A 27,427-nucleotide genomic window follows, 5' to 3' on the forward strand; every position below is an offset into this window, starting at 1 on the left:
GTGTTTGTAGGGATGTGTGGCTACGCGGTGGGATATCGGAGGACACCTGGGTCACGCAGGTGGCTGGAGGAGGCGGGATTTCTGGTGTTGTCGAGACCAGACAAAAAGATGGTAAATAAAGTGTTAAAGGTCTTGAAGATGGAGACATCTGACTTGAGAAATATTAATGGGATCGTCTGCCTAGCAGCTCCTGAGCATGTAGATGAATGCAGGTATCTGGGGAACAACTGGGCTGGGGGATGTAGAAGCAGCCGAGTCTGTCAGAGCCTGAGCTCAGCAGGAGGCACTGGTAGGGCCTGTGAACTGGGACATCTTTCCCATCTCCCTCTGCCATCCAAGCTTACAGTCTTCTCTGCTTGCCCTCTCTCTGACCCAGCAAGAGGAGTAGCTGTAGGGATGCTCCTTGATGACCTGATCCCTTGGCACTGTAACAGGACTTGCAGGCTGAAACTCAGTTTAGATGGTGCCTACAGTAATGCGCCAATGAAGTCAAATAAAGACCTCCATGGAGGCTAATGCTTTGACATTTTGCTACTTAACACTGCTAATAGAAATGCTAATTAATACAGTTTGTGTTTACCTACGGCCAGCTCATTTAATCCCAGCCACTAGTCAGTCACTGATTTGTAATGGCTACTGGTCACCAACAAGCCAGGTCAATTTGAGCTGTTTCAGATCCAGAATTAAAAAAACCCTTGTAGTTAATTTCAAAGCCTTTCAAACTCTGCTCCTGTGGCGGTACACAAATACAGAAACAGTATTTTGAGTGTGTTTAAATGAGCATACCCTTCAGTGAACTTAGGCCAACTCTGAATATGCCATGTTGTCATCAATGATGTAACCGTTTTGAATGATCTTAAATATGCTGGCTTACATATGTGCACATATGGTTGCAGCAGTTTATCACATTTTAAGTTTGAGGTGTGAATAATGATGTAGCAATGATGGTTACACTCCAAATCTCAAGACCGCACCCGACTGTATCATCAGACTCAGGGCACCATCGGCAGTGGGGCGGTTGGATGCCGGCACCCTCAATGCAGTGTCGGCTCCAGCACCGCGGGGACTGTGCTATTTCCCTATCGGGGGGGCTGGTGAGGCGTAGAGGCAGGGCCTGCCCTGCTCTGCCCGGCCCTGAGCACAACGCCACCGAAGGCTGCGCGTAGGGACCTCCCAGAGCGCGGTGCCACTGCGGCTGTTCTCTCACAGTCTCTGAGGAAGCCGAGGGAGGCCGAGGGCGCAGGGCGAGGTGAGAGGTGCAGGCCCTCCACCGACCGGCCTCCTCAGCCGGGCCAGGCCCAGCGGCTCAAGGCCTGCGCCCGCCGCTGACGTGGGCAACTGCCCAGCGCAGGGGCGGAGCGCGAGCGGCTTAGGGAGCCGCCCCGCCTCGCCCCACGCGACCGGCAGACCAGGAAGCGACCGCGCGAGGCGGTAGACGTCGCGCATGCGCGACAGCGCGACGAGGGCGGAAGGGTGCCAGGCGCGCCTGCGCAGGGGGATTCCGCCAGGCCCGCCGGACACGAACATGGCGCCCTAGGTCCGCCGCGCGAGCTCTACCGCGGGCGAGCGAGGCGGCCGCCGCCATCATGTCCCGGCACAGGAACGTCCGAGGCTATAACTACGACGAAGGTAGTGGCGAGCAGGAGCCGGCGGCAGAGCTGCAGGGGCCGCCCCGGACGCCACCCCAACTGCCGCTCTCTTCGCGCCCCGCCCCCCCCCACCCCCGGCCCGCACCCCTTCCCCCGGCCCGCACCCCTTCCCCCGGCGGGCCGTGCCGTTCCGCCCCGCGGGGGTGCGCGGCGGTGTCCGCGGGCGGGAGGGCGCGCCTGGGCCCGCACGGCTGGACGGGAGGGCGCGGGGGGCTGTCTAGGGCGGTGGGAGGGGAGAAGCAGCCCCCTCCCCTCCGCGGGGGTTGGATGAAGCTCCGTGCGAGGCCTCGCCCCGTCTTCCCCCTCCGCCCCGCCCGAGTGGCGGGTCGCACGCACGTGGCCGCCTGTCGCCGCCGCTGCCCTTCAGGGCCACCTCCTGCTGCCGGGGTCTGCCGGGAACTTCCACACGGGGAAAGGGCGGCCCTGGCACGCAGGCCAAGCCGCGGCAGGGTTTATCTGCATTGCCTTAAGCTGCCGAATTTGACTGCTTTCCAGGCGGGTGGGAGTGACTTTAAAACCAGCCTCAATACAATTGAACCCACCCGTCTTTAGTCTTGTAAAGCTTAAAAGTTCGTGTTCCCAGTCTAACACTAGCAAATTGTTGCTGGTGTTCAACCATAATACTAGATAAGAGGCAACAGCCGTTGCTTGTAGAAGAAATGTATCTCTTAAAGATGGAGTTGAGCATCTAAGGAAGAACCTGTTTTTCAGACACCTTTCTGTCATGTTTTACTTAGGCTTGCATGGAATGAACGAGCTTTTGTGTAAGAACTTGGCTCGTACCTGCAGTGCTGCAGCTTTCTTTGTGCCCTGTCCCATTAATTTCGGCAAACTGTAAATTGCACCATTTTTTCTTACTGGTTTTGTTTGTGTTGGCTTGGGCTGTGGAAAAATGGAAGCACTTCCAGTTGATCCTGGTATTTTAAAGAACCCTTTGGTATGGGAGCAGCTATTTTGTTGCCTCGCTTTGTCAAATTATATACAAAAATTACAAGAAATACTTTTTCCTGCCTCTGCTGTTTTGCTGTTGAGTGGATAGATGTAATGTGTATATGTATTATAGCACCACAAATTGGGTCTTGCGCTGTGATCTTGGAATTTTGGGGGAAGTCATGTAAATCCATGTGAGCCGTGACATCTCTGTGGCCTACCTTGCAGGTTTTCCTAGTGCAAATTTACTAGTTTGGACAGTCATTAGAACCTCTTGTAATGAGGTTGCCGAGATACATAGTAATTTGCTGTAGCCATATGAGGCTTAAGTTGGTATTGCTATTTGAAACTTTACTGTTGCATTACACATCAGGTTTAATTAGAAGTATGTACACGTGTGGTCTTTATACTTACACCGTATAGTGCTTTGGTAGTTTCATAAAATCATTTCTGTCGCAAATGAAGTACACTTTTGTGTCTTCTTTTTTTTATTTAATATAATGTCGTATGTTCTTTTTGTGCCACTTACGATTCTGTAATGCTTTGTCTGGCCCAATTATTTGTCTCCTTTCTAAAGTAAGTATTTGCAGTATTTTTTGGTCTTCTTTCCTAGGATGGCTTCTGAGGCCTTAGATCTTTTGGCCTTTATTTGACCATATTCTATTTCTGCTCTCTCCTTTTTGAGGTATTGTGATCAGAACTGAATGTGATATTCCAGCTGAGAATATGTTGGTGATACAGCTGTTGATACTGTGGAATGCTTCTGTGGCTTCTGCTCTGTTCTCTGTAATTTCTGTCATTTTTTAATAATTATTTTTATGGTCAATGCAAGCTGAGTCATTTTCACTGAAGTGTATTTTTCTTATATATGGGATATACAAGTGATTAAAGTAGTGCTGACACTGGCAAGTCTTACCTTGATTTCACTTACTTATATTTCATTACTTTTTTCATGTATTTCATTATTACCTAGTAAAAATTACAAATTTATTCTCAAGATTTACATAATACTGGATTTTTTTTTTTTTTGAGGGGTATAATTTACTTTCTCTTTGCGTTTCCTGATAACTGGTTCCCAATGCTTTCTTTTAATGGGGAAAGTATATGGCTGTGTTTAAGTAACTGTATAAGATTCTTGCTTTTTGGCTAAAACAATTTTGCCTATTCAAAGGGAATTGTGTTTTTGCCTTGCTGAACTTGAGTTGAAAGGTAGATGGCCATGAGGATAGACCAGAGAAGAAAGCTGAGTAGGTAGGTATGGAGCAGAAATGCTGATCCCGAGTTGTTGGAGTAGAGATTGTAATTGAACTCTCTGTGGTTAAGACTATTGAGAGGTGAAGCAGAAATATGAAGAGAAGTGCCCTGGGTGAAAATCTGTGGAATTGTAGAAAGTTGGGTTTAGACAGTGAAGGCAGCCTTCCAAAGGAGATGCTGAAGGAGGAGGTGTGAAGCGTGGCAGCTCTTGAAAGTTTTCAGCTTTCCTAATGAATAAACGTTAAAATTCTATTATTGTAACTTAGAATTTCTTACCTAGGTAAATAAACAGTACTTAACTGCACTTCTGGAATACTAGAGATGCATAATTTCTTAAAACCTTGTATAAAACCTCCCCTTTGAATTATAATATTAAGTATTTAGAAATTGTGCAGACTAATCTTACTGTTTCTGTTTCATAGATTTTGAAGATGATGATGTGTATGGCCAATCAGTAGAAGATGATTATTGCATTTCTCCTTCAACAGGTTAGTTCAAATGATTACATATAAGCATTGTCCATTGATTCCTACTCTGGTATTTATTTCTAGAATAAAACAGAATTTAAAAGCTGGTGAAACTTTTAATAGCATTATGGCCACCAGGCATGTTTCAAAGTCAGTTAGGTGGTGTTAGGCATTGTTGTATGTTTGGAAGTCACATTAGACAACGGGGCACATCTTCAGTCATACAAGTATATTATCTTGGATGGTCAGAACATACGTGATAATGTAAAAATCTGGTTTATAGGAATGTGTTGATAGTCTTGAAACATTTGTTATCTTTTAAAATTGTTAGTAGGATCTAGCTGGGCTTAACAGTTGTGATTCTGCACCTGGTAGCTCATGTCTTTTACACAACTTCGAGTAAATGTGGGGCAAGGAGTCTTATTGTGTGATGCAGCACTGGTCCTCACTGGCTTCTGTTCTCATGCAAGATTATGTGGAGCTTATAAGCCTTCTGGCATTTGTAAAGTTGCAAAGTAGGTATAAAAACAGTGATGCTGTGTGCTCAGGTAAGGCGTAATTGGGGCAGCTCAGCCCAGCTGAATTCAACCTGACTGTAGAACCATTATTAGGTTGTGTTCTCCAGTCAAATCTCTGGCAAGATTATCAGCTCAGGGTTTCCTCAGATTTGGTGGCAGTATTTCTAGAGCTGAGCAGGCCCTGAAAATAGTATGGCTGATGTTGATGTGAAGCTGTGCTACTGCAGATAACTAGGCTGGATCTAAATCCACTGGGACTGTGATGTAGTCTGTGACCTCTGGTGCCAGGTACTTGAGTTAATTAGGTCTTTAAAAATCGGTTCCGCTGTCATCCTGTTGATTTTAGATAAGCGAATCTAGGTGTGTATTTTTATTATTTGTAGTCACATTCCCGGATTCAAATTCAGATTGTCTCGCATTCAATTTCTAAGTTTAATTGCTAGAATTTTTCAGACCTTTACTAAGAATTAAGGTAGTCTTGTTTTTTGTGATGAAAATACGCAACGTGTTTACTTTTTAATCAAGTATAAACTGCTAAATTGCAAAACTAATTCTTGTTTGTGCACAGTAATTTTCCTAAGAATTCTTTTTAAGTAAGCTTCATTTACAAAATAATCTGATCTAGATTGTATAGCAATCTTTTAATAGTTGCTTCAGTTATGGTGATTGACTATGAAATGTTATGCATTTGGGAAACAGTTGCTAAGGCTATACTACTTAACTTCTGGATATACATATACTTTCAGTATGTGTTTCAGAGCTGGGGAGAATATTACATAACATAAGGAAATTTGTTTACATTATGCTTCGTACATTTCTGAGAGTATGTAATGACTGGGGCTTGTGTTCAGCAAGAAGTTTTATCTTACGCCTTATATAGTTTTATATATATATATATAAGAAGTTTTATATATTCCTCAATGTGTTGCTAAATCAGAGTGGGATTATGCACTTGTTTCAAGTTTTGTGTGAATATATACATTTTAACTCATGGGCTGTATTTTTAATGAAATTCCATGGAGAGAAGAATGTGTTCGATTCCATTAAATTGTTACTAGTAGTTTGACAGTGCCATAATATAAAAGCAACGTTATTTTCATGCTAATTTTTTTTTTTTTTTTACTTGTAACTGAGTTAAAAAAAGTAATTGTGGAGTAAGGTTCTGAAGACATTAGGCCATAGATGGTAATACGGTATAGAAAATACTGTTTTTCAAACCTGGAGTATATTGTTTTATTTGAATGCTGAACTTTGCAGAATTATTGCATTACATGAATACAAGGATATTGCCCAGCCTGTGGTTTCACAGTGATGATGACTTATTTATATTCTGGCATGAACTGCTCTATGCTCTGTACAGTCTGCAGGTAGTAGTCATGATACAGTAGTGTCCCATACTGCCCCACCACCCCCACCCCCAGCCCCGAAATCACTGCAACAGGTCAGTGTCCTAACTTTTTTCCGCTTTAGATATGTTTTGTTTCAAAGGAGGAAAAAAGATTTGACTTTTTATTTTAATACTTTGTTTTTTACCTAATGCAGCAGCTCAATTTATCTACTCCAGACGAGACAAACCAGCAACATTTGCTGAGCCATTAGAAGAAGAATATGGCTATGAAGGTACAGATGATACTGCTGATTATTTTACATCCAATCATCAGTTGACCGAAGTTGATAGAGGTAATTACAGAAAAGAAATAGTTCTCAGAACAATCTCTTTTATGAATTAAGGACTTACTAAAATAGTCTTAAATTAACGTTTGTTACTTGACTGACACTACTCACAATTTTGTAATCTTGTTGTAGAACAACAGCCTTCATGAGCATAGCTTCAGTGGTGATTCTTCAAGTTCGTAACTACCTTTTGTATACTACCTGTAACTTGGTTGCACACATTGAGATATGTTCTTAGTTTCTTGTTAGAAATAATGAGATTTGATACAAAATTCAGACATAAGAACAGTTGTACTGGCTCAGGCCAAGTATCCGTGTAGCTCCAGGTCTTCACTCCTCAAATGGATGCTTAGGGAAGAGTATTAGAAACAGAGTATTTGTAGAATGATCTTTTGCTTGTATTGCATTCTAAATTATGGCAATTAGCAGTATTTGAGAGGTTTTCAAAGTCACATATTTCCTTGAAACAGTAGCAAATATCTTTAGATACCTGTATCCTCTACAATCTTTTCTCACCCTGTTTTGAATTCATTAGACTTTGGTTTCCATTCAGTTCTGCAGCCGTGAATACCACCTTGCAAGATGAGTTCTGAGCTGAGTGGTTGGAGAAAAAATACTTGCTTTTGTTTTTTAAATGTGCTGCCTGATAGCTTAATTACATGCTTTGTGAAAAAGATTCAAAAGTCTTTTTCCTAACTAGTAATAGTTAACGTAGTTTTTAATATTTTGGAAAAAATCAGGGTTATTTTTAAAATGTCAATAAGCTCAGAGTAAAGTGTGTTGGTGAATGAATAGACAATAAAATGCATGAATGAAATTTGGTAGTTAAAACAAGTTGCAGAAAATTCAGAAACAATAGATAGAATAGAAACAGTCTAGATTCCATGCCAAGTAAATTGGTAGAAGCTATGCTAATGCATAGACATATGGGTAAACATGATAAATTGGGGTGTAATATACATGTTTTTGCAGAAGGAAATAATGCTGTAGAGGGCAATTTGAAAGAATCAGCCAGGATGTGGATACACGTGATATAGACAATACGGTACCCTGGCTTTTCAGAATGCATTTGACAGACTCAATCAGTGAAGAATTGATGTTGGAACAAGAAGGAAAGTAGTACTCTGGACTAAAAAAAGACGGAAGAGAAACCTAGTAATAACCATATCTACTGTGAAAACAGCAGTAGTCCCACAAGACCTGTTAATGTTTGGTATAGTGTGCAGTGTTGGCCATTAATACAAAATTATTGATTGTAGTCAATCTGGCTGCAAAGACTTTAGCAAGATTGTCCTCGTTGAGTGTCGGATAATAAAAGGCCAACCAGCACATTGTGCAGGCTCTGCCAGTACTTGTTTTGCAGAGCAAATGCCTGGGGAACATTGACATGATTACGGATTGAGGGTGCTGATTTATGTAACTTTGAGGAAGCTGGAATTCTGTGGTGTTGAATTCCCTTAGCACAGTTCTTTAAACATCACCATCTTTGAGGAGGTGTTCAAATAAAGAATCTGTAGTGGTCTTCCTATTGTTCAGTTCCTGTTTTCTAAAATCTGAACTGACAGAAACTGTGATATTTAAGAAGATTTTCCTTCTGTTCTCTTGTGTTTCTATGTCTGATTAGCACACTACTTCCAGTGAGTGGCAGCCTGGTGAATTTTTAGTCTCTTGTTGTGCAGCAGGTCAAGATTTAAGAAACTTACCTTAGTCAAGGCTTAGACTAGTTGCAGAAATACGCTCCAAAGAAAAGTGATTTTATCAGCCAAAAAAATGTGTTACAGTTTTAGGAAAGGTAAAGATTGCAGGTAGTTTCAAACCTGGTGTGTTGGTCCAGAGTTTTCAGTCGATAAGGCCTGAGGCCCCAGAAAATGCTGTTTTACTTCGGGTGTTAATTATAGCATCTGTAAACACTTAAAATGTTGACTTGCGAAATTACTTTGGAAAATTTTAAGGTGATTATTTGTATTTCTTCTCTGCAGTGAAGATAGTTAATTTTACAACATCAAAGTATTTCAATGTTGAGACTTTATAGACTAATAAATGGTGGTCAGTGACGTGTTCGTTATAGCAATATCTGAAATTAGTCGAATATTCTGCAGGGTTTTGGGGCAAAGTTTATCATGGCAATAAGTGAGATTGAAATTAATTTCAAAAGGTTTTATCTCTTCCTATAACATTTTTCTCCTGTTTTTGTTAATCAGATGTGTGGTGCTACTGATTAGGCCACTTAAGACTTTTTTTTGTGCAGCTTATAACAGTAATATGTCTCTTTTAGCCCGTCTTAATTCATGCCTTGATCAAATGAGAGAAGTTTTGGCAGAGTCTGTACCAGAGCAAACAATGGTGCAAGCAGTACTGGATAGTAAATTTGATGTACAGAAGGCTTTGGATCTTGTGCTTTCACAAGGCAGTAAGCAAAATGTGAAGACCAAGAATGAGGACGCTGTGATTGTAGGAAAGACGACAAAAGGTATACTTCCATTTAATTGTTTACATTCAAGATGATTCATTTCTCTGTATGGTTTAATTTTGGCTTTACAAGCTATGAAGATGCTTGTTATTGCATTAGTCATTTATTAGAAAATTAAAAAAGACCAACTTACTCTTCTATTTCTGTGTTTTAAAAACATTTAAAGGAAACAGTAGCTTTTCTTGAGCTAGAAGTCAAAATAAAACCTTAGTGTCAGCTTAAATTCAAACTGCAACCATCTGCAGTTCACAGTAAGCTTCTGATTACTAATATAAGACTTAACTGAATGAATACATGTCCTAAAAGTTGGACAACATCTTTAAGTTCTATGCACTTCCATCATTTATTTGGTGAACTGACATCTCCCATCCCCAATTCCTCCCTTTTTTGGTAGTGCCTATACAGTAACTTTCTTATTTTGATTTATGCTTAAATCTTCATAATCTTTACTGGCATTCTTTGCTGATTTGTAGGTATTTCAGTAGATACCCATAATTCAATTGTAGAACATTGCATATCTTTGGATAACACTTAGTAATTAAATGCCTTTTCATGTTTCTTCTTAATTTTTTTGTTGCTGCTGTCTACTTTAAAAAAATTGGATATTTCGTTGTGACTGCACTTCCATCTGAAAATTGTTGGCTATTGTAAGGTAAGGAGACTTACTTTGTTGTCCAGAAATGTGTATGGATGCAGACAGTTTCTCTTATGCAGTAGAAAATGTTGCTGACAACACCAGCAAACCTGGTTTTGGAAACTTGACAGCCAAAAGTGGTTCAGCTTGTTACTCTTTAATTACAAATGACAAAATGGTCCTTAATGCTGAAAAATCCAATATACCTACATCTGAAAGGAAAGGATTGAAATTCTCTTCACTTGTTCTGTCATCTTCTTCCAGTGATGATTTGTATAAAGGATCATTTTGTGAACCTGTGAATAAACAGGCAGAGAATCAACTACCAGAAAGTGCAAATGCAGTAGGTTCGATTCCTGACAGTGAAGATGTTTACTTTAGCATAGGAAGTAACCCATCTGGAAATTCTTCCCTTACGAAGTTGGAATGCAAGGAAACACAGGACTTGAAATCCTTGCTGATGCAGAATGTGGCTTGTGATTCTCTGAATCCTGAAGACAGCATTCCTCTTGTTTTCTCAAATACTTCTGATTGTAATAGTAATACAAATCTTTACAGTCCTCCGTGTTTAACAAATGCATTAGGAAAACTGACTCTTGATAATGAAGTCAGTCATACTGTAAATAGAAAGATTGAACTTCTTGAAAATTTTTCTTCTCTTGCGCAAAGTAGAAAACAAGAAAGTCCCTCTTCAGATGTGGCTGCTTTGCCAGTGTTAAGGTCTGGAAGTACATCATTGGCTGACTTACTTCAGGAGCACCAGGAAAGCAGTGCTAGCCACTGTTATTCTTTGGCTGATCTTTATACCCAGTCAACAGCAAGTCTCACTGATATGAAATTGGGAACCTCACCATTATCACAACTAGTAAGTCAACCCCAAACTTCAGGTGGGATGCCAGAGCTAACAGGATCTTTGTCTTCTCTAGCGCTCTCTAAAGTTTCTCCATTAAAGGAAGTTGAGAATTTATCACTTTCGGATTTAATAGCAGAGACTATTGAAGTAGATAAAACTCAACAAAGGACAGACTTCCCCATGCTCAATGTAGCTGAATTGAGGTCCTCTGAAAGAACCAACATTGATTTAAGTGTCCTTGTAAAAAATTCAGATGTATCTGAAGAACAGAATGTGGTAGGACAGTCAAAACAGCCCTGTTTAAGCCTTGAAACTAAACTTTTTAAAGAAAAACAAGGAAAATATTCTAGTTTTGTCAAAAAAAAAAAAAATCCCAAAATAGGGCTTACTCCTAAGAGGCAGGATTTGTCCCTTTCATGGATGAAGGCACTGCGTGCAAGACCGTCAGCTTTTGCTTTAACATTGTGTCTCCGTTATCCTCCAAAAGGTTATAAGCGGCACACAATTGGTATGCACAAAGCTTTCCTATACAATAGACAAGTACAAGACGTAAAACCCAAGGAAACTGGTCCTCTAATAGCCATAACACCATTTGACTTCAAATCAGCATCTCCTGATGATATTGTGAAAGCTAACCAAAAAAGAGCTTTTACAAGAGAGTAGTGAAAAAAAAAAAGAAGAAAAAAATAAAAAAAAAATCAGTGTTTATATCTTGGTATATTAAAAAACCCCACCCTAATTATATAGGACCTATTTATAATCTAGAACTGAATTTTTAGTTTTTTTAATAGACATATTACAGTTCTCACTGTTTGGTAACAACTTTGTATGTGACTTTTTAAGCTGTTGCACTGAATATCTTTATTTTTGCCTAATTTTCACTGACAATTTAACATTTTTAACTTGCAAAGCCTTGAACTTTAGTATATGGATATTGCATGTACAAAATTCTATAAACACCATTAGACTTCTTGAAACATCTTTCTAGGTGTTGAAGATACAGTTCATTTGAAGAACACCGAGTTATGATTTTGTAAAGTAATTTAGTTTTGCTATATGGCGCATAGTTTGCAGAGCGGGAACCTCAGTTTATATTACGACTGTTTTATTAAATGTTCTTAAGGTTAGATTTTCTGATAAGGTATGTTGTTAAACTGCCAATCTTGTAATTTGTATTTTCAGTCAATGTCACTATTCTCTTCTCTCTTTATACTGATTACACTATTACAACAGAAATACCTTTAGTTTTTAAAAGCCTCACTAACCTCAAGTTTTGACAGTTTTATTTGTGATAGGACATGTATAGTTTTTGATAGGACCAAATTTGTAGGGGAGCAAGCAATTCGCGCCCCGTTCACTTTCTAATCAGCTGTCAAAATGGGATATTCAGAATTTTAAAACAGCTATTTTGTAGGTATATACATTGCATGTATTTCATGAGAAGTTTCACTAGGATTCTGTGGTTTATTCTCAAGTCTTTCAGAAAAGTATTGGAGTAACAATTCTTTCAACTTTAGCATGAGAGTCTTTGCTCAATGGAAAAAAAAATCGGGTAAAGCATAAGTGCTATTTGTGTCTGCCTCTTGTCTGTTTTGAAGAAAGCTTCCTTTAGTAATGGAAATATATTATCTTCTACTGTTTGCAACCATTGCTGTTACTTTGAATCTTTACATGGAAGATCAGAATCAGGACATTCTGGACTTATTTTTTTAGTTGATAATTACCAGATTCTGGTGCCCCTGTTAGTCAAATTGGTAACTGCATGTGTGTTTCAACTTCCCTTTTAGTACACGTTACTACTTTTAATATATTTCCAGTGTCAACATCAGTATTTTAGATCCTGAACAGCAGTAAGTGCAGTAAAAGTACTGCTGCAACTAGAAAAATACGTTTGTTCATATACTGCCATACACTTATTCACGCTAAACTTGGCAGCTAGTATGGAACAGTAGATATAGTTCTCATCTAGTTTTGATCTGATTTTTGTTGAGCATGTGGCATCAAAAAGAAGACAAAAACGTTAGGTTTATTCCTGACTTCAGGTTGCACTACGGTTTTGTTTCTAAATAAAAATAAAACATGTTCCAATGCTCTCAGGTACAAATTTCATGTTCTGTTTATTCTTCTTGTTTGTCTAGTTGATGCTGTTGTCATTTAGGACTATGAGCAGTGTGACCTTTGACCTCTCGAATGAAATTAATGTTTCTTACACTTACTAATAAAAGTTTTATATAACGACAGTGCTGCAGTGTTTATGTTCTAGTTGACATGTTAATCTAGCCATGTGTATCCTTACCTGTTTTGAGTGCCTTAAAGCATTGAAGTGTAAATAATACAATCCAGTGTACATAGTACGATCTGGTAAGTTCATGAGCAGGAGCGTGATTGATTTATTTCCTCAGAAGACCTCCTATAGGAAGTCTGGCTGATACTGATTGTATACTGGTTGTTTTATTAATTAGACTTAATTGCAAATTCTGCTTTTTGAACAATATGAAATGCTTTTCGGCAATCAGTTTCTCTGTACTTAGTCCAAATATTAATTTCCCACTGCTTAAAAGTCCAAGTCTGTTTTTCCCACTGAGGCAAAATGTCCTATTTGGAGAGTTTGTAATTGAAGTTCAGTTTTTCCAAAATTGTGTGTATTCTTCTAGTAGAGAAATTCTAATTTTAAAAAATAAAATACTAGTACAAAATTTGGCATCATCATGCCTGGTATATTGTTAGGTGGTTTTGCTTTCTTATGTTCTAAATACTCTTGAAGCCCTAATTAATGTAGGTAGAGATTTCTATACACGCAGTTTTTAAAAATTTTCATTGACTAGCTTCATTTTTCCTTCTGAATCTTTTCCCTTATTCTTGTTGAACTTCTCTTTGTTTTTGGTCTGTTTTCTCATTCCCCTGGCTGCTCTTTGCATAGAACTTCTTAACATTTTTAATAATTTTAGAGCCTGAACTGGACATACACCTAACTGTATGTCCTGTGGATTCCATTGGAAAGTATGTACAAGTAGTAGATGACAATGTGCGGCACTTGGAGCTCAGTTTTGCCATAGGTTTCATGCAGATTAAACGTCGAACAAGTGACTGAAGCCAAAGGGCATCAGCATTTTATGTTTATCGCAGATCTTACTGTGGGATTGATACCTTTGTAAACAACTTTGGATCTTGTTAGGTAGCTAGATTTTCATATATAAATACTTCTTCATTTGCATTTGTCTCAGTGTTGTTAGTGATCTTGAAGAAGGAATACATGCTGTTCAGCGTATAAGGAGTAGGGGAGGGATTTTTCTTCAGTTTGCAATCCTGAATTGAGCCTCGAATTAGTACAAACCTGCAGGCTAACACTGCGGAGGTGCCTAAGTGGTCATAAACCTGAATTCCAATTAATTTTCCGCAGAGATTATTTATTTCCATGCTTGGAAAATTTTACAGTTTTGTCTTTATAAACAAAAGATAATATGTTACTATATTTGCTTTTTAAATGAAACAGGTATTTTAATAATTTCCTTAATTATTCCTTAATTTCCTTACTGAGAACCAGGTTTGTGTCATTAGTGACAGGTTTAATTGTCTTAGAATACTGCATGAATATGGTGTATGGCATTTTTGTATAAGAAGTCTGTGTTTGGCCTTTGCACAATGCCTAATGAATGTTAGAATCTTTGTTAACGAAATCTCTCTATTTTATGCTTAACACAGCGAGCTTATTTTATTGATGTATGTATAAACCCCGCCCCCTCTCCGTTTTGCAGCTAGTGTGTATCTTTGTCTAATACGGGTTAATTGTGTTACTTGTTTTGGAATCCACCTATTAACATTGCAAAGTACTTTTGTCTGTGTTTGCATATGGAGATAAAAAAGATAATATTAAACTACATAGATATACTACTTCAGGTATTCAGACTATATACTTCTAAAGTATTTTGTACATTACTTTTATTTTGTACATAATTTTAAGTGGCTGCTGAGTATTTTTAATATAAAATTGCCTTGTGGACATTGCTTTATGTACCTAAATAAAATGCATATTCTTAAAGGACTGACTTAATCGTAATTTCTTGTTAACTTACCTGATAGAAATAGAGTTGTGATTGAATGTTCTATAATGATTGTATCTATTGTGGAAACAGGCTCCAGTTCTTGTCTAGGTTTGCATGGGCATACTTCTTTCCATGGAAGATTCCTTTGGAGAAAGTAAGGCAAAACCTGGCATCTACTGGTGTGTCTTCAGATACCATATTGAGGCTCCGGTTTGCTTTTGGTTAGAAATGGGTTTGCAGAGTTTGGTTTTTTAGGTCATTTTAATAGCATTTTTAAACCTTATTTGGGTCTTAAAAAGGAAGGGATATCAGTGAAATAAGAAATAAGCAACTGTCTAAAGTTAGTTCTCAAGCTTTTTGTTGCAGTAGTAATTAGAGCTACTACAGTTGATGTCTTAACATTCTTAAAATGTCTCTAAATACCTGTTCCATTTTTCTCTGTTAAGGTTTCCCTGTTAAAGTTTCCTTTTTCTACCTGATTTCTATTTGAACTTGTTTTGGGAAATGAGGGCAAACTGAAAGTCAAAGTATGAGAAGGGTAGGAAAATAAGGACCCCTATTGGGATATCAGAAATGATTGATGCTTTGTACCCTTTGTGATGTGATTTAACGTAATTATATTTAGCTGTTTGTTAAATTATGACAGAAAACACTTTTGTTTTGAGAAAAATATAGAAAGTTAGGAGCATAAGCTTCAGATTTAAAAAAACCCAGGGGATTAAAGCTTCACATACCTGGTTTTTACTTTTTATTTAGAAATAGCTGTATGAATAATTTCTCATTGAATTGTTCAGACAATTCTCAGGATCTTAAGCTTCAGAAGCAGCAAGCTACTTGAATTTGTGGAACTGTTGCACAATAATATTTCAAAATCTTATTTCTGAGAGACTAAGTGGTGCAGTGAGGTAGTCTTTGTGATTTTTGTGTTTTGCCCTATTTCCTCTAATCATGTCTTTCAAATACATTTTTCAGTAATCAACAGTTTCTGAAATACTGCTAAAACGAATAGCTATACAAAATAATTGTGCAAAGATAGGATATAGGTTGTCTTTATGAGATGTATATAGTTTATTACAGTACCTTTATAGGAGGGCAGTAGTTTAGGGTTATATACACCGTCATTCACATCTCTTTCAAATCTAAAGTGTCAGCTGTTCAGCTTTGTTAAAGCAGTTTTGTATTAAATGTTGGTTATGAATTGTGGTTGGGAGAAAAAAACAAAGCAAAAATTTCATCACATTGTGATTTATGCCGTAAAAATAAACTGAAGTGCTGAAAGGGGATGCTTCTCTGCTTTTTGTTTCTTTGAAAATTGAGTTGAATTTTTATGGATAATATCCTTTTTGGTTTGTGTGGAGTGTAGACAACTGATAAACTCTTAAGTGGATTTTATGTTCAATTCACTATGTCCGAACTACTATTTAGATGATGAGGAAATGTCATTAGTCCAAGTTATCTATACTTCCGCATGTGCTAATGGTTTTAACCTTACAGTATTTTCTGTGGGGAAGTAAGAGAAACAACTTCTGTGAAATTAATGTGTTTAGTCTGCACTAGAAAACAATGTGATGAAACAAAAAACAAAGCCAATGGTGATTCATTTATTTCTTGAAGCAAGCTCTTTTGGTCTTCGGAGATTGCTGTCAATGCAGTTCAATGGGAATGGGTCACTATTTTAGTATTGCTGTACTATACAGCCAGTTGCTTCTTTATGCAGACTGTTTGTTGAAGTATATGTTTTTACCAAATGTAAAAGCTAATTGCAGTTTGTGATTTTACGTGATTGTTGAGATGAATGATTCTTATGAAATGGCTCATGGGTTTCTGGTGTCTGTGTTGTCATGGAAGCGTTCTTTATCTGGTTTGTGGACATATGACATTGCATAATTAAAAATGGACCACTAAAGCAATTGTCAGTGACTTCTGAGGTATGTCAGTGGTTTGTTGGTCAGATAGTTGATTTGGATGCTTAGTGCTGGTAGGATTCCTTTAGAAAATAACCCATTGCCCTTCCCTACAAGTTTCTGGTACTAAAATGACCAAAAGAGGACTAGAACCCGTAAAATGGTTGTAGATTACAGAGATTAAAATGATCCATTTTGAAAAAACTCATGAACAGTTTGTTAAGAATTACAGAATTATGAAGACATAGTGAAAACTGTCTCACTTTTTATAATAAGAATATGGAGATTTTAGAGAAGAGTTGCTTGTGAAGTATTTACTCATCATCATGTCAATGTATGGAGGTAATAGCTGATGAAGATGGACATTGTTTTAATATTTCAGTTTGCTATTTTGAGTCTTTTTGTCCGTAAAATCAAAGAATGAAATCTTAATATAAATTTCTTTTTAACTGGTGACATACGTTCTTGACATATGTAGCATTTCTCAGGTGTCCTTTGCTTTATCTCAGCAGTGGGTGTTAGTGATGTTCAGACATTGCAATTTGAAATGCACTATTGTAGTTAAGTTTGCTTTCACTATAGTCAAGGAAGCAAGAATTTTTGTTTGATGAAATTTAGCTGGTATTTATGGGTTCTCTGAGAAATCTTTCTTAAAGTTCAAATTTCTAAAAATGTTTATGTAAAAATGGTACCCTCTTAGTCAAAAGGATCTGCATTCTGTGCGTATTCGTTTCATTTCTGCTTGCTTTTTCTGGCTAAACTACATTTCTTTTTGCCCGTGTTAGTATTGCAGAACAAATAAAGATACTGGTGAGTGAGCTCGATTCTATTCCATTTCAGGCACCATTAACGGACTTGTTAACCACTTTATGACACTAAGATTTTTGGTTTTAGTGATGTATGAGCAAGAAGGAGGTCAGATGTCTGTAAATGTGCAGTTCTTGCAGGAAATTAAAACTGCTGTGAACTGAGCATGTTTAGTTTGATTGTTGTTGGGGTGGCAAGGAATCTAGTCTTTTTTTAATGAAGTCATTCTCGTAGCTGAGCTATCTTTGTGGGGACACTGACTATTTTGTATTATGGTAATTTCTCATGAATAGCACCAGGAACAGGATATTTATAGGGCTATATGTATAAATATTTGATAAGAAACAAGCTTCACAGTAAAGAGTCAAAATTGAAAGTATGGCACAGGAAGTTGAAAAGCCTTACTCATGATATGCCAGATAATGTAGGAATAGAGCATAGGTCTCAAGCTCAAGTCTAGTTTTCTAAGTACTGGACTATACTGCTTTGCTTGCAGCTGTTAACAGAGAAGCAGGCATTTCTTCACTGGCATTTACTTTTTGATTTATGATTTTTATTAATACTGCATGTATTCAGGTTTTTGATGCAGCTATTAAGACAGTGTGGGCAGCTTCAAGTATACAAGCCACAAGTCAAATTAGTAGGTACTTAGCTTGCATTTTGTTAATGTTGTTTATCTTTCAATTTTCTAGAATTCTTTTTTTGCCTCTCCTGTATAAATACCTTACTTAATTTTTGCTTTACACCAGTAAGAAATAAACAAAAATCCCACTAACATTGCCACATGTGACTTAATGTAATTAGCTTTTTCTTTTCACTCAGTTGAATGCAGCAAGGTTTGTTTTTGGTTCAGAATGATGTTTCTCAGTCCATGGACAAACACTTATTTTTCTGTCTTTTTATGCTGCAGATGGGTACAGTGATAGCAGTTGCTTCCTAGTGCAAAGTGTCAGAATGCAGATTATTGTGCTTTAACAGATAACTTTTATCACTTCTGCTTTGTGGTTAATGGACAAGTGAAGTTGGGAGTCTTAAATGAAAAAACAAACAAACTGATACTTTTGGATTTTATTTATAGGGAGAATTCCAAAGAAATCCTGGCAGAGCAAATATTCTGAAGTTTAATGGTGATGTACAATGTATTTTCATTACCTTAGAGTCCCTCAGGTTTTACTGTCATTTATCATACTGGGCTCTAGTGCTTTGATTTTGCACATTTGAAAATCCGGGTGGCTCAGAAGAAATTTTTGTCCCCAACTTCAGTTGGCTGTGCTAACTTTTCAGTAACGTAAGAGTTCTCAAATGCCTGCTATAGTGATGAGAGCCCATTGTACTTAATGATACTCAGATATGGCATGTATTCAGTCTGTGACAAAGAGAATGAGTTCTTTACTGAATGGAAATGTTTAAAATCTGACATGACTGATGATATAGTTATATCTTAAATCATGGAAAGTAATGAGAATCTAAGACTTCCGTGTTTTGTGTAAGAAAAATATATACACAGACCGAGAAGTTACTGAATCTTGACACTGAGGTACTGTGTGGGTTTTAGAAAGGAAGTGGCTTATTTCAGGGAAAAATGTGTCACCAGCAATGAAAGCTTCTTAAAATCCTTTGAGATACCTTTTTGAGATTCTCCTCATACATACTGTACACCTACACTGGAAAAAGTGACACTCCAGGCTTTTTCTGAGTTTTCTTTTATGGTCCTTTAACACTAGTTTGGTTTCCTTTTTTTCGGACAAAGTGTAAACCAATACAAAGTCAATAATTTTCATAGTTGACTATATCATGTATGAAAGTTGGGTGTTTGCTTGGAAGCTAAGAGAGCTTAGATAAAACTAAAAGTGATTGTGTCCTTTTTAGAACTTTGGGGTTCCAAAAGAACTAGAGATCCTGGGGAAACAGTAGCTCCACTTGTTCTTACAGTGGCCTTCTATCTCAGTCCCTTCAGGTCATGGTAAAGATCAGCCATCAGTTGTGTTTTTCTGTGTCTTTGGAAGGTAAAGTGAAGAATTTACTAGGTTCTCAGATCTGATGGCTGGAGAGCCCCGCAAGTATGGTTGGAGTCGCTTTTTTTTTTTTTAAATCCTGTTAAGTTTTAAGGATGAATGATTGCTGCTGTAGTGCTGTTGTATATCAATTTAAACATTGTAAGTCCTACCTGAAGTTTGCACTTGAGTACTCAAAGCAAGGCTGTTGACAAAGCTGAGACAGTAGTATTTCACAGTTGTAAACCAATGCATTTCAGCTCTAGAAACTAGTAAGACATCTGAACATGAGAAGTGCAAAATTGTGGGAACAAAAGAAACCATTTAAAATATATCAGTTACTGATGAAAAGGTAAAAAACAGGAAGGTGTAAAGATGCAAGCTTAAAACACAGAATTACTTTATAATGTCTGTTTATGCTAGCTGTCTTTCACTTCAAATACTATTGTTTCTTCCCTGTAAAATTTGTGATATCGATACCTACTTTCTCTGTACTGTCTTCTGGATGTATTTCTGCAGCATCATACTTTTTTTTATTCTGTGTGATTTGATATTTTTATGAAACGTATGTTACATACTCTAGTGTTTTATGCCGCATATATGCCAACAGAAATGCTACCCACCCGCTGCTTGTGTGCCTCTGTTTGCATCTGAACTGATTTGTTCTTGGGTGACAAAATATTACCAGTTTTTCATCACCTCATCTTCTGTATTCTTTCCTAAAACAAGCATTTTGGTCTTCAGAGTGGACAGTGAAAAATGCTTGAAGTTCCAGGTTCCTCCCTTCTGTTATACTTGTGACATTTGAAATGGCCATTGAACTTAAAACTCATGAGTGTACTGTCCGAAGCTCTGGTAGAAAATTCATGCTTAAAATGCCGAAAGTTTGGAAAACTAGGTAACTTTAATATGAAAAATACCTTTGTCTGCAGAAGCTGTAATGCCAACTGGCAGAGACATGGAAGAACTTTGACTGGTTGTTGCTTCAGTTCTTCTTCCATATTTTTACTACATATAAAAGCTCAGCCTAAATGGAAATTTTGTATCTAATTAATTCCAAAATATGAGTTGAAGTTGTTTTGGGTACTCCTTGTTTGAGTCCTTGTTGCCACTTTTTGTGGTCTTAGAATCACATTTTCCTATTTTTAATGTTTTCCTCTTCCCTATTGCTGACCCACATAAACAGGAAAATGACTAACTTTGCTTGTCAACTAGGCATGATGGTGAAACTGCATATATACCAAGTGCTATGCTTAAGTTGAAAAAAGGAGGAAAAGTGCCACTTAAAAGATTTTAAGTAGACATTTTTCAAGGCAAAAATGTTATTTGAATTGTATGCTTTTAACACTATTTTTCTGATAACATATACATGAACAAACTATTGTAAGATTGTGGATGCTACATGTGTGCTTGCAGGTACTACTGTAAATGTGAAGTGTCTAACTACTTTTTTGCTGCATCAAGGAAGAGGAAAAGAGTAAGCAATGAACTTGAGTCCGTGCAGGTTGCTCTGTAAAGTCAAAATAGAGTGAAATGCACTGCTTCAGACTGGCAAATGAGCTTTTCCTGGCATTCATCTGCATCTAATAAATCTTGCAAAGCCTGTTTAAAACTATAAGGTTACATTTTACTATGTTCAGTTTTTCTTCTAAACTCACACATGCAGCTTTTTATAAATGAGTTTGCGTCTCTGAATGATTTCGGCAATGAAGACTAGAGCCTTCAATGCTATGTTTCACATTGCATCTATGCATAGGTTGTTCCAAATATAGGTCTCCCTTACTCAGATTGTGGCAATGTTCAGTCTCCTTAATTAAGCAAGTTCATCTTTGATAGCTTTGGAATTCTGCTATGTTTGGCTGGTGCCAGAGGAGTTCACAGGAAAATGTGGAATAGTTAAAGGAATTTTCAGAGTAATAATATACATAAATAATGCAAGGGTAGATAAGTAATGCAGATACTGTAAACCATGCTGCAATTAAAAACGGAAGACTTAACTATGTAAGTGAATACATTTCTGATGCTGAAGGGTGGGACAATTTTTATAAACTTTTCCTAAATTTTAATGCAGTACAGATTTTTTTTAATGTATTTTGTGCTTCTCAAATGTATGTTGCTGTGTATGTCAAGTAGCTCACTTTTACCTTGCTTACTTGAGCTTGACCAGTATCTCCACTTCTTCTTGTGACAGTTTCCCTGATAAATACAATTAGAGCTTAATACTAGGATTGTATATCAGTTAGCTACCAAAAGCCCTACTGCCAGCTTAATCATCTAATTAATGTTAGATTCACTAAAACCCTGATAATGTCCATTGTTACTGGTATCATCCATAATGTGTTTCTTATGGAATGGTGTCTTCCTTGTGTATAATCTGTTGTAGCTAAATGTTTGTACAAACAGTGTGGGGTACAGTGGTGGTCCAGGAAAATTCCCTTTGTGGCTGTTCGGATAGCTTAAGATTTGTCTTTAAAATTGTAGTAATGGATGTGTCAACTGGTTTGCCTTTTCTGCTAATATGTTGTTTTTAATACTGTGGAAGTTCTGGACTGCAGGTAGATTCAGTACGCTTGATCAGCCTACTGCATTGATGCAGCTTGAGTTTGTTTTCCAAGTTAGATTCAGAGATCTTTAGCATTTTCACACCTAGGTTTCAAAGATTCTTTGTCTGTAAATGTGTTGCCACTAACACATTTAAATAACAAAGAATGATAAAGCTTTTCTTTGTCCATATTCTTTGTGTTTTTAAATAGCCATTGCTTCCTCTGCATTTTTGCTGTTTCTCAAACATACTCAGTATATGAACAGGGCAAGGTAGCAGTGTGGCAAATTAATTCTGGTTATTTAGGAAATGAATAGGGTGCTTTCAATTAGAATTAAAGGAAGCAGCAAAAGTAGATGTTGAAGTCTGTTGATATTGTAGAGAAGACAAACAAAGTTTGACAGAAATAAACTAGAAGAAAATTACATGGCAGTAAAGTAAGCCTTAATAGTTTCAAGCTGCTTTATCTAACAGCTTGCATCTAAAGGTGTGCTTTGAGAATGTGGTCGTCTTCTCCTAGGGATGTATTTAGTTATTATTTGTCTTTTGTTGAAGACAGCTGCTGTTGAGTAGGTTTGTGTGTGATGTATTGAACTTTCATCTATGTAGCACTGAGGACAAAACTGAGATGGTTTAATGGTCATGGTGGTGTTGCTTGATGTTTGGACTTGATGATCTTATGGGTCTTTTCCAACGGTAGTGATTTTGTGAGATTGTACTCTTTTTTCCTAACGGCAGGAGTTGCTCAAGTTAAGGAAGTACATACAGAAAAAGTCCTTTACAGCACAGGAATATCTGGAAGGTGTACCAGCAATAGCTGCTAGTGGTGTTGTAACAGAAAAGCTGAGCTTTGAATCCCAGTAGTAAGGTAGAATAAAATGCTGGTTTTCTAGAATAATTATGACCAGTCGAGGTCTCTTCCAGTAGAGAGCAGTCACATGTGGAATAACACATCTTCATATGTCCCATTGTTACGGACATAGTACCAAAAACTCTTAGATAAGAACATGACCAGACTTCAAGTCTCATTTCCCTTTGTTTTTCTTCTGATGTTCCGCCGTGAGTGGAAAATAGCATTAAGGAGAGGAGTAAGACTCTGGATGATGATGGGAAGATGTTCAGATTTTAAATGGTATCTAATATAAGAAATAGGGAGAGCACACTGCTAAATAATAGCACATTGTAAAATGTGATCTTTAGTATTGAATTGGTAGGTTCTGAGCATATTGTAGAAATGTCTTGTTTGATGGTGCACCTACAGCCTTTGGTTTCATGATGTAAGAACACATTGAAAACAAAATTCAGCTCGAAGGAGGAAATCTTAAGTGTTTTCTCCTGGTGTTACCTTTTTAAAATTGATGTTGAACATCTACAGAGTACTTAAACTGTTCCATCTACATAGAAATAATTTATAAATCTCATTGTTTTTAATTATCCTTAGGCTGAGTTGGATATAAGAAAAGGTGTTAAAACTTTAAATAGTGTTTCTGAAATTTCTATTGAAGAATTGTGATCCTGCAGTTAAATTTTTTTAAAAAGCTACTTGTATTTTGTAGTTGAGGAATAATGGAAAATTGAACTAATGGCATGAAACACCACCCCTTAATCTGAAATCTTGGAACAGTTAAGGAGGGGAAGAGCAGGTACTTGATCAATATTAGTCTCTAATTTGGAGGAAAAAACCACAAAGGAAAAACAGCACTTTGTTGATTATTTTGCTTGGTTTTGAGAAGCGTATGTGTTTTGCTTCATTATTTTACATTTAGTGCTAGTAAAATGAGTACTATAAAAGGTGTATGTTCACTCAGCAAATTTCCTTTGAACAGATTGTGTGAAATGTTTAACTTTACCTAATTTACATGCGTAAAGGAGAACAATGCATTTTTAATGCCTTTTGTTTCCAACTTGTCCTTTCTTAACATTATTCTTTCTGATACATTAAAGTTGGTAAAAATCTGAACACGTTTAACATTTTTCTCTTCAAAGTAATTGTTCAGGTGGCTTTTAAATGTATGTATTAAACTCTTTAAGATTAACAGCTTTTTAAAATAAACTCAGTTAATGTATCATTTAACTTTTTACAAGGTTATACATTTCCAGTAGCTTCTTAGTTTTGGATGTTAAGAGACTGGTTGGAATAGCAAAGGAGGTAGGATTTTCAAGTTACAATACCTTTGAGCTGTGCTGTTTTGTAAAACCCTGTAAGATACTATATCTCCTACTCTATCCTCCATCTTTTAATACAGCTCTTTTGTACAGGGGCTTATCAGGTGCTAGGTCTGGAAGTTCTTCTATATTTTGGGCTCATCAGCTATCAGAGGTACCTTTTGCATCATTCCATCAGCTGTATTATTATTAGTTCGTGTGAGCAGACATCTTGGGTTTTTTTCTTTAAAAATTTTATTTACAATAGTTAACTAGTTATCTTAAGTAAATGCATCCATGTGCACAGCTACAAATACTTGCTCTGAAAAATATTCCTGTTGTCTCACGTGCACATGGGCAGACACTGTTCTGCTAGACTGCCTTAAAAAGTGAGAGCACCTATTACATGTAACATGCTAGTTCCTATTTCGCTGCTTATTCTTGTTCCTTCTGAAGCTTTTTTCCATCCAGAGTAAAAGGCGTTGCTTATTCACTGAGTTGGAGGCCTTGCACAGAATGCGATCATTTCTGCAAAGCAGGCAAGTTTGTACAATGTCAGTTTTGTGTTTTACTGGTTTCATCTTCATTGGAGCCTGCCTTTCAGCATCATTATTTCTGTTCTGGTGAATACTGTCAGCTTTTTCCGCATCATTTTCCTCAGTTTATTAAAATGGCTCATGGTCAAGAAACACAAGCACTAAACATTGTTCTGTGACAATTTGGAAAATGACTGTGTCTAATTTCTTTGGTCAAAATAATATCTTAATGATTTTTATTTTGGGGTTTATAATAGCACAGTAGTTTTCACCATATTACAGGGTTTTTTTTGTCAGCAATGACTTTTTATTTGTGTACTTGTATCTAATTGTAGTTTTCCATATAGGGAGTTTCTGGACTCTTTGGTATGTTGTTTTTTATAAGAATATTTATGGTTCATGTAGAAAAAGTTCTGTAACTTTATTTGTCTTTGTACCTTAGTATCTTCAATAGCAATTTTCTGTCTTAATGGAAGCAGAGCAATGTCCTGAAGCAGTTCTTGTTGAGTTAAAGTCTCCGCTATGGTTATGGACTGTAGAATTTAAGTAGCATCGAAGTATTTGTACAAAAATGTGAGATGGGTCTGCTTTGAGTTCCATATATGAACAAATACTGAAGATCCCCCATGAAGATGGTGGTTTTTCAACTGAGACTCACGACCAAAGGTGATTAGTAGTCTATAGTGAAAGAATTTTTAATTGGAAGATTGTAGCTTGCCAAAGTGCAAAAAAATCCCCCCAAAAACTGTTGAGTCTGAACATTTACTGTGCTGTGGATGATAGGTATATCATCTACAGTTTCTGTCGGTTATAGTAAGGACTAGAAGGACTATAGTAAGGCCTCTTCTCCCAAGTGATGAGTGACAGGACAAGAGAAAATGGCCTCAAGTTGCGCCAGGGAAGGTTCAGGCTGGATATTAGGAAAAATTTCCTTACTGAGAGAGTGGTGAAACACTGGAACAGGCTGCCCAGGGAAGTGGTGGAGTCACCATCACTGGAGGCGTTCAAGGAACGTGTGGACAAGGCATTGTGGGACATGCTTTAATGGGCATGGTGGTGTTGGTTGCTGGTTGGACTTGATGATCTTACAGGTCTTTTCCAACCGTAGTGATTCTGTGATTCTGTGACTTTGTACCTAGTTTTACCAGATTCCAGAGAAGTGCCCTATCTACTGACTTGGGAAGATGTCTCCATCTCTGTTGAGTAGGAGGTGGTGGGCATGGCGAGGATGATCAAGAAGTCAGTTTTGTTATGTTGCAAAGTCAAAACCCTTGAAATATGAACTGTTCCACATAATGTGCTTCCATCTTTTCAGTCCCATTTCTGTTGGCAATCCCGTACCACCCTTACTACTGCATACTGTCACTTCCTTTCATCTTTGTTATAGGTAAAGCTTTCAAAATTGGAGTCTGTCTGACTTTGTAAAACATGTAAGTAGAGTATGTCTACCTTTTGTCTTTTTAAAGAAAAAAAACATGAACTAAAAAGGGACATCTCCTGAGGATTTGCTGTTTAATTACCATAACCTTGCAAACAGAAATGCAAAACTCAGTGTCAGTCAGTGAGTCTGTCTCCCTTGTACTTACGAACAATTCCTATTTTTTGTTATTAAATGCATTTGTGTTTCAGTTTACAGTAAGGGGGGATGGGTGTGTATACATAACATTTTCAATAATTGCTGTACTGCTGGACCTTGATTATTTTTTTTTTCTTTTAAACTGTACTCAATCTGTTGAACATTTTTGATTCTTTGAAATAATTTCTTACATGAGTCCCTAAATGGCTTTTTTCAATAGCTGATAAGTTCTTGATATATGATTAGGTTATTCTTTTGGTCCTCTGAAGCCACAAATCTTTTACTCTGAAATGTGCCCTATGCTGTTACATTGCAATCTTCACTGCCATCCCTGAAATCATGGAAGGGCATCAAGTAAATATATTTTTCTTATACAGGGCTACCTTAGCAGAGAAATAAAAAAGTGAATGCCTGGACAAGTAAAAACTTGCAAATTTGACTGACTTCTAAGAAAAAAATTGATTAATTCTCCCGTAGATATGTCAGCGCTCTGACCCAGTCAGGGTCTAGTGTGGTTGTAATGTCACCAGCAGAGTGGGAGAGTTGAGAATTCAGAGAAACTAATTTAAATTAAATAAAGTTTTAGCTAATCTTACCTTGAAGTTCTCACTACACTAAAAGTTTGCAAAATACAATTTTCCAGAACTTATAAAAGCTGAAAATACTTGCAGCTTCAAGATACTTAATTGTGCAGGACTAGTAAATAAATTTTTCCTTCTGCAACTTTAAAAGGCCACGTCATTAAGTTTCTGGAGAAAGTTTGTGGAGCGGTTGTGGAAGAATTGAACAGATGTAAGATGATTTTACTTTTTATATACTATCAGTTTGCCAGTATGCTTTCTTTGTTCACTATTCCTCTTATAGTTAAACTTCTGTTTCGTACTGAAGTAATTTTGGTGCATAAATAGCAGTTGTGGATCAGGAGAGATTTCTTTTGTAAAATGCCTTGCACTCCTGCAATACAATTAACAGGAATGTACTTGAGTAGATAACGTCAGCGCGTAAAAGGCATGATGTCGTTTCTGCATTACCTGGATGATGTCCAGGCAAATAGCACCATCCTCTGGCATTATAATATTAGTAAAGAATTAAACCTGAAATTGCTGTCTGTTATTTTTGGAAATTCAATATAATTGTAATAGAATGTACATATTGTACTTTCAGTTTTACATACTCATTTTGGGCCAAGGTTTTAACAGAAATTCTGGTAATTTGCATGGACTCTGTGTATTCTGTTCAATTAACTGGCTAAAGGGGATGTCTTTTTAGGGTTATCCTGCCCATAGTGCTGACTCTGCTCTTTACATGACCATTTATGGTAGGAAGTTGCACTTCAGAAATACCGGACTGAGCTTTTTCTAAATCTCAGTGAAAGACCATTCACAGTCATTTAAGAAAAATTCGTTGAATTAGAAAACACCACCAACGACT

General features: G+C 37.3%; 1 protein-coding gene across 1 annotated transcript in view; it reads left to right on the top strand.

Annotated features, from left to right (window-relative positions):
* Positions 1-1,532: 1,532 nt before the first annotated feature.
* Positions 1,533-27,427, top strand: part of HBS1L (HBS1 like translational GTPase) — a 62,456-nt gene continuing 36,561 nt past the window's right edge. Inside the window, exons 1-4 of the mRNA XM_059830962.1 lie at positions 1,533-1,629; positions 4,256-4,321; positions 6,361-6,498; positions 8,768-8,962. Of these exons, the coding sequence (XP_059686945.1) occupies positions 1,587-1,629; positions 4,256-4,321; positions 6,361-6,498; positions 8,768-8,962 (442 nt within the window). The 5' untranslated portion in view covers positions 1,533-1,586. The remainder of the gene's footprint in view (positions 1,630-4,255; positions 4,322-6,360; positions 6,499-8,767; positions 8,963-27,427) is intronic.

Source organism: Gavia stellata, chromosome 2, assembly GCF_030936135.1.
Source record: "Gavia stellata isolate bGavSte3 chromosome 2, bGavSte3.hap2, whole genome shotgun sequence".
In the NCBI taxonomy this organism is placed as follows: Eukaryota; Metazoa; Chordata; class Aves; order Gaviiformes; family Gaviidae; genus Gavia; species Gavia stellata.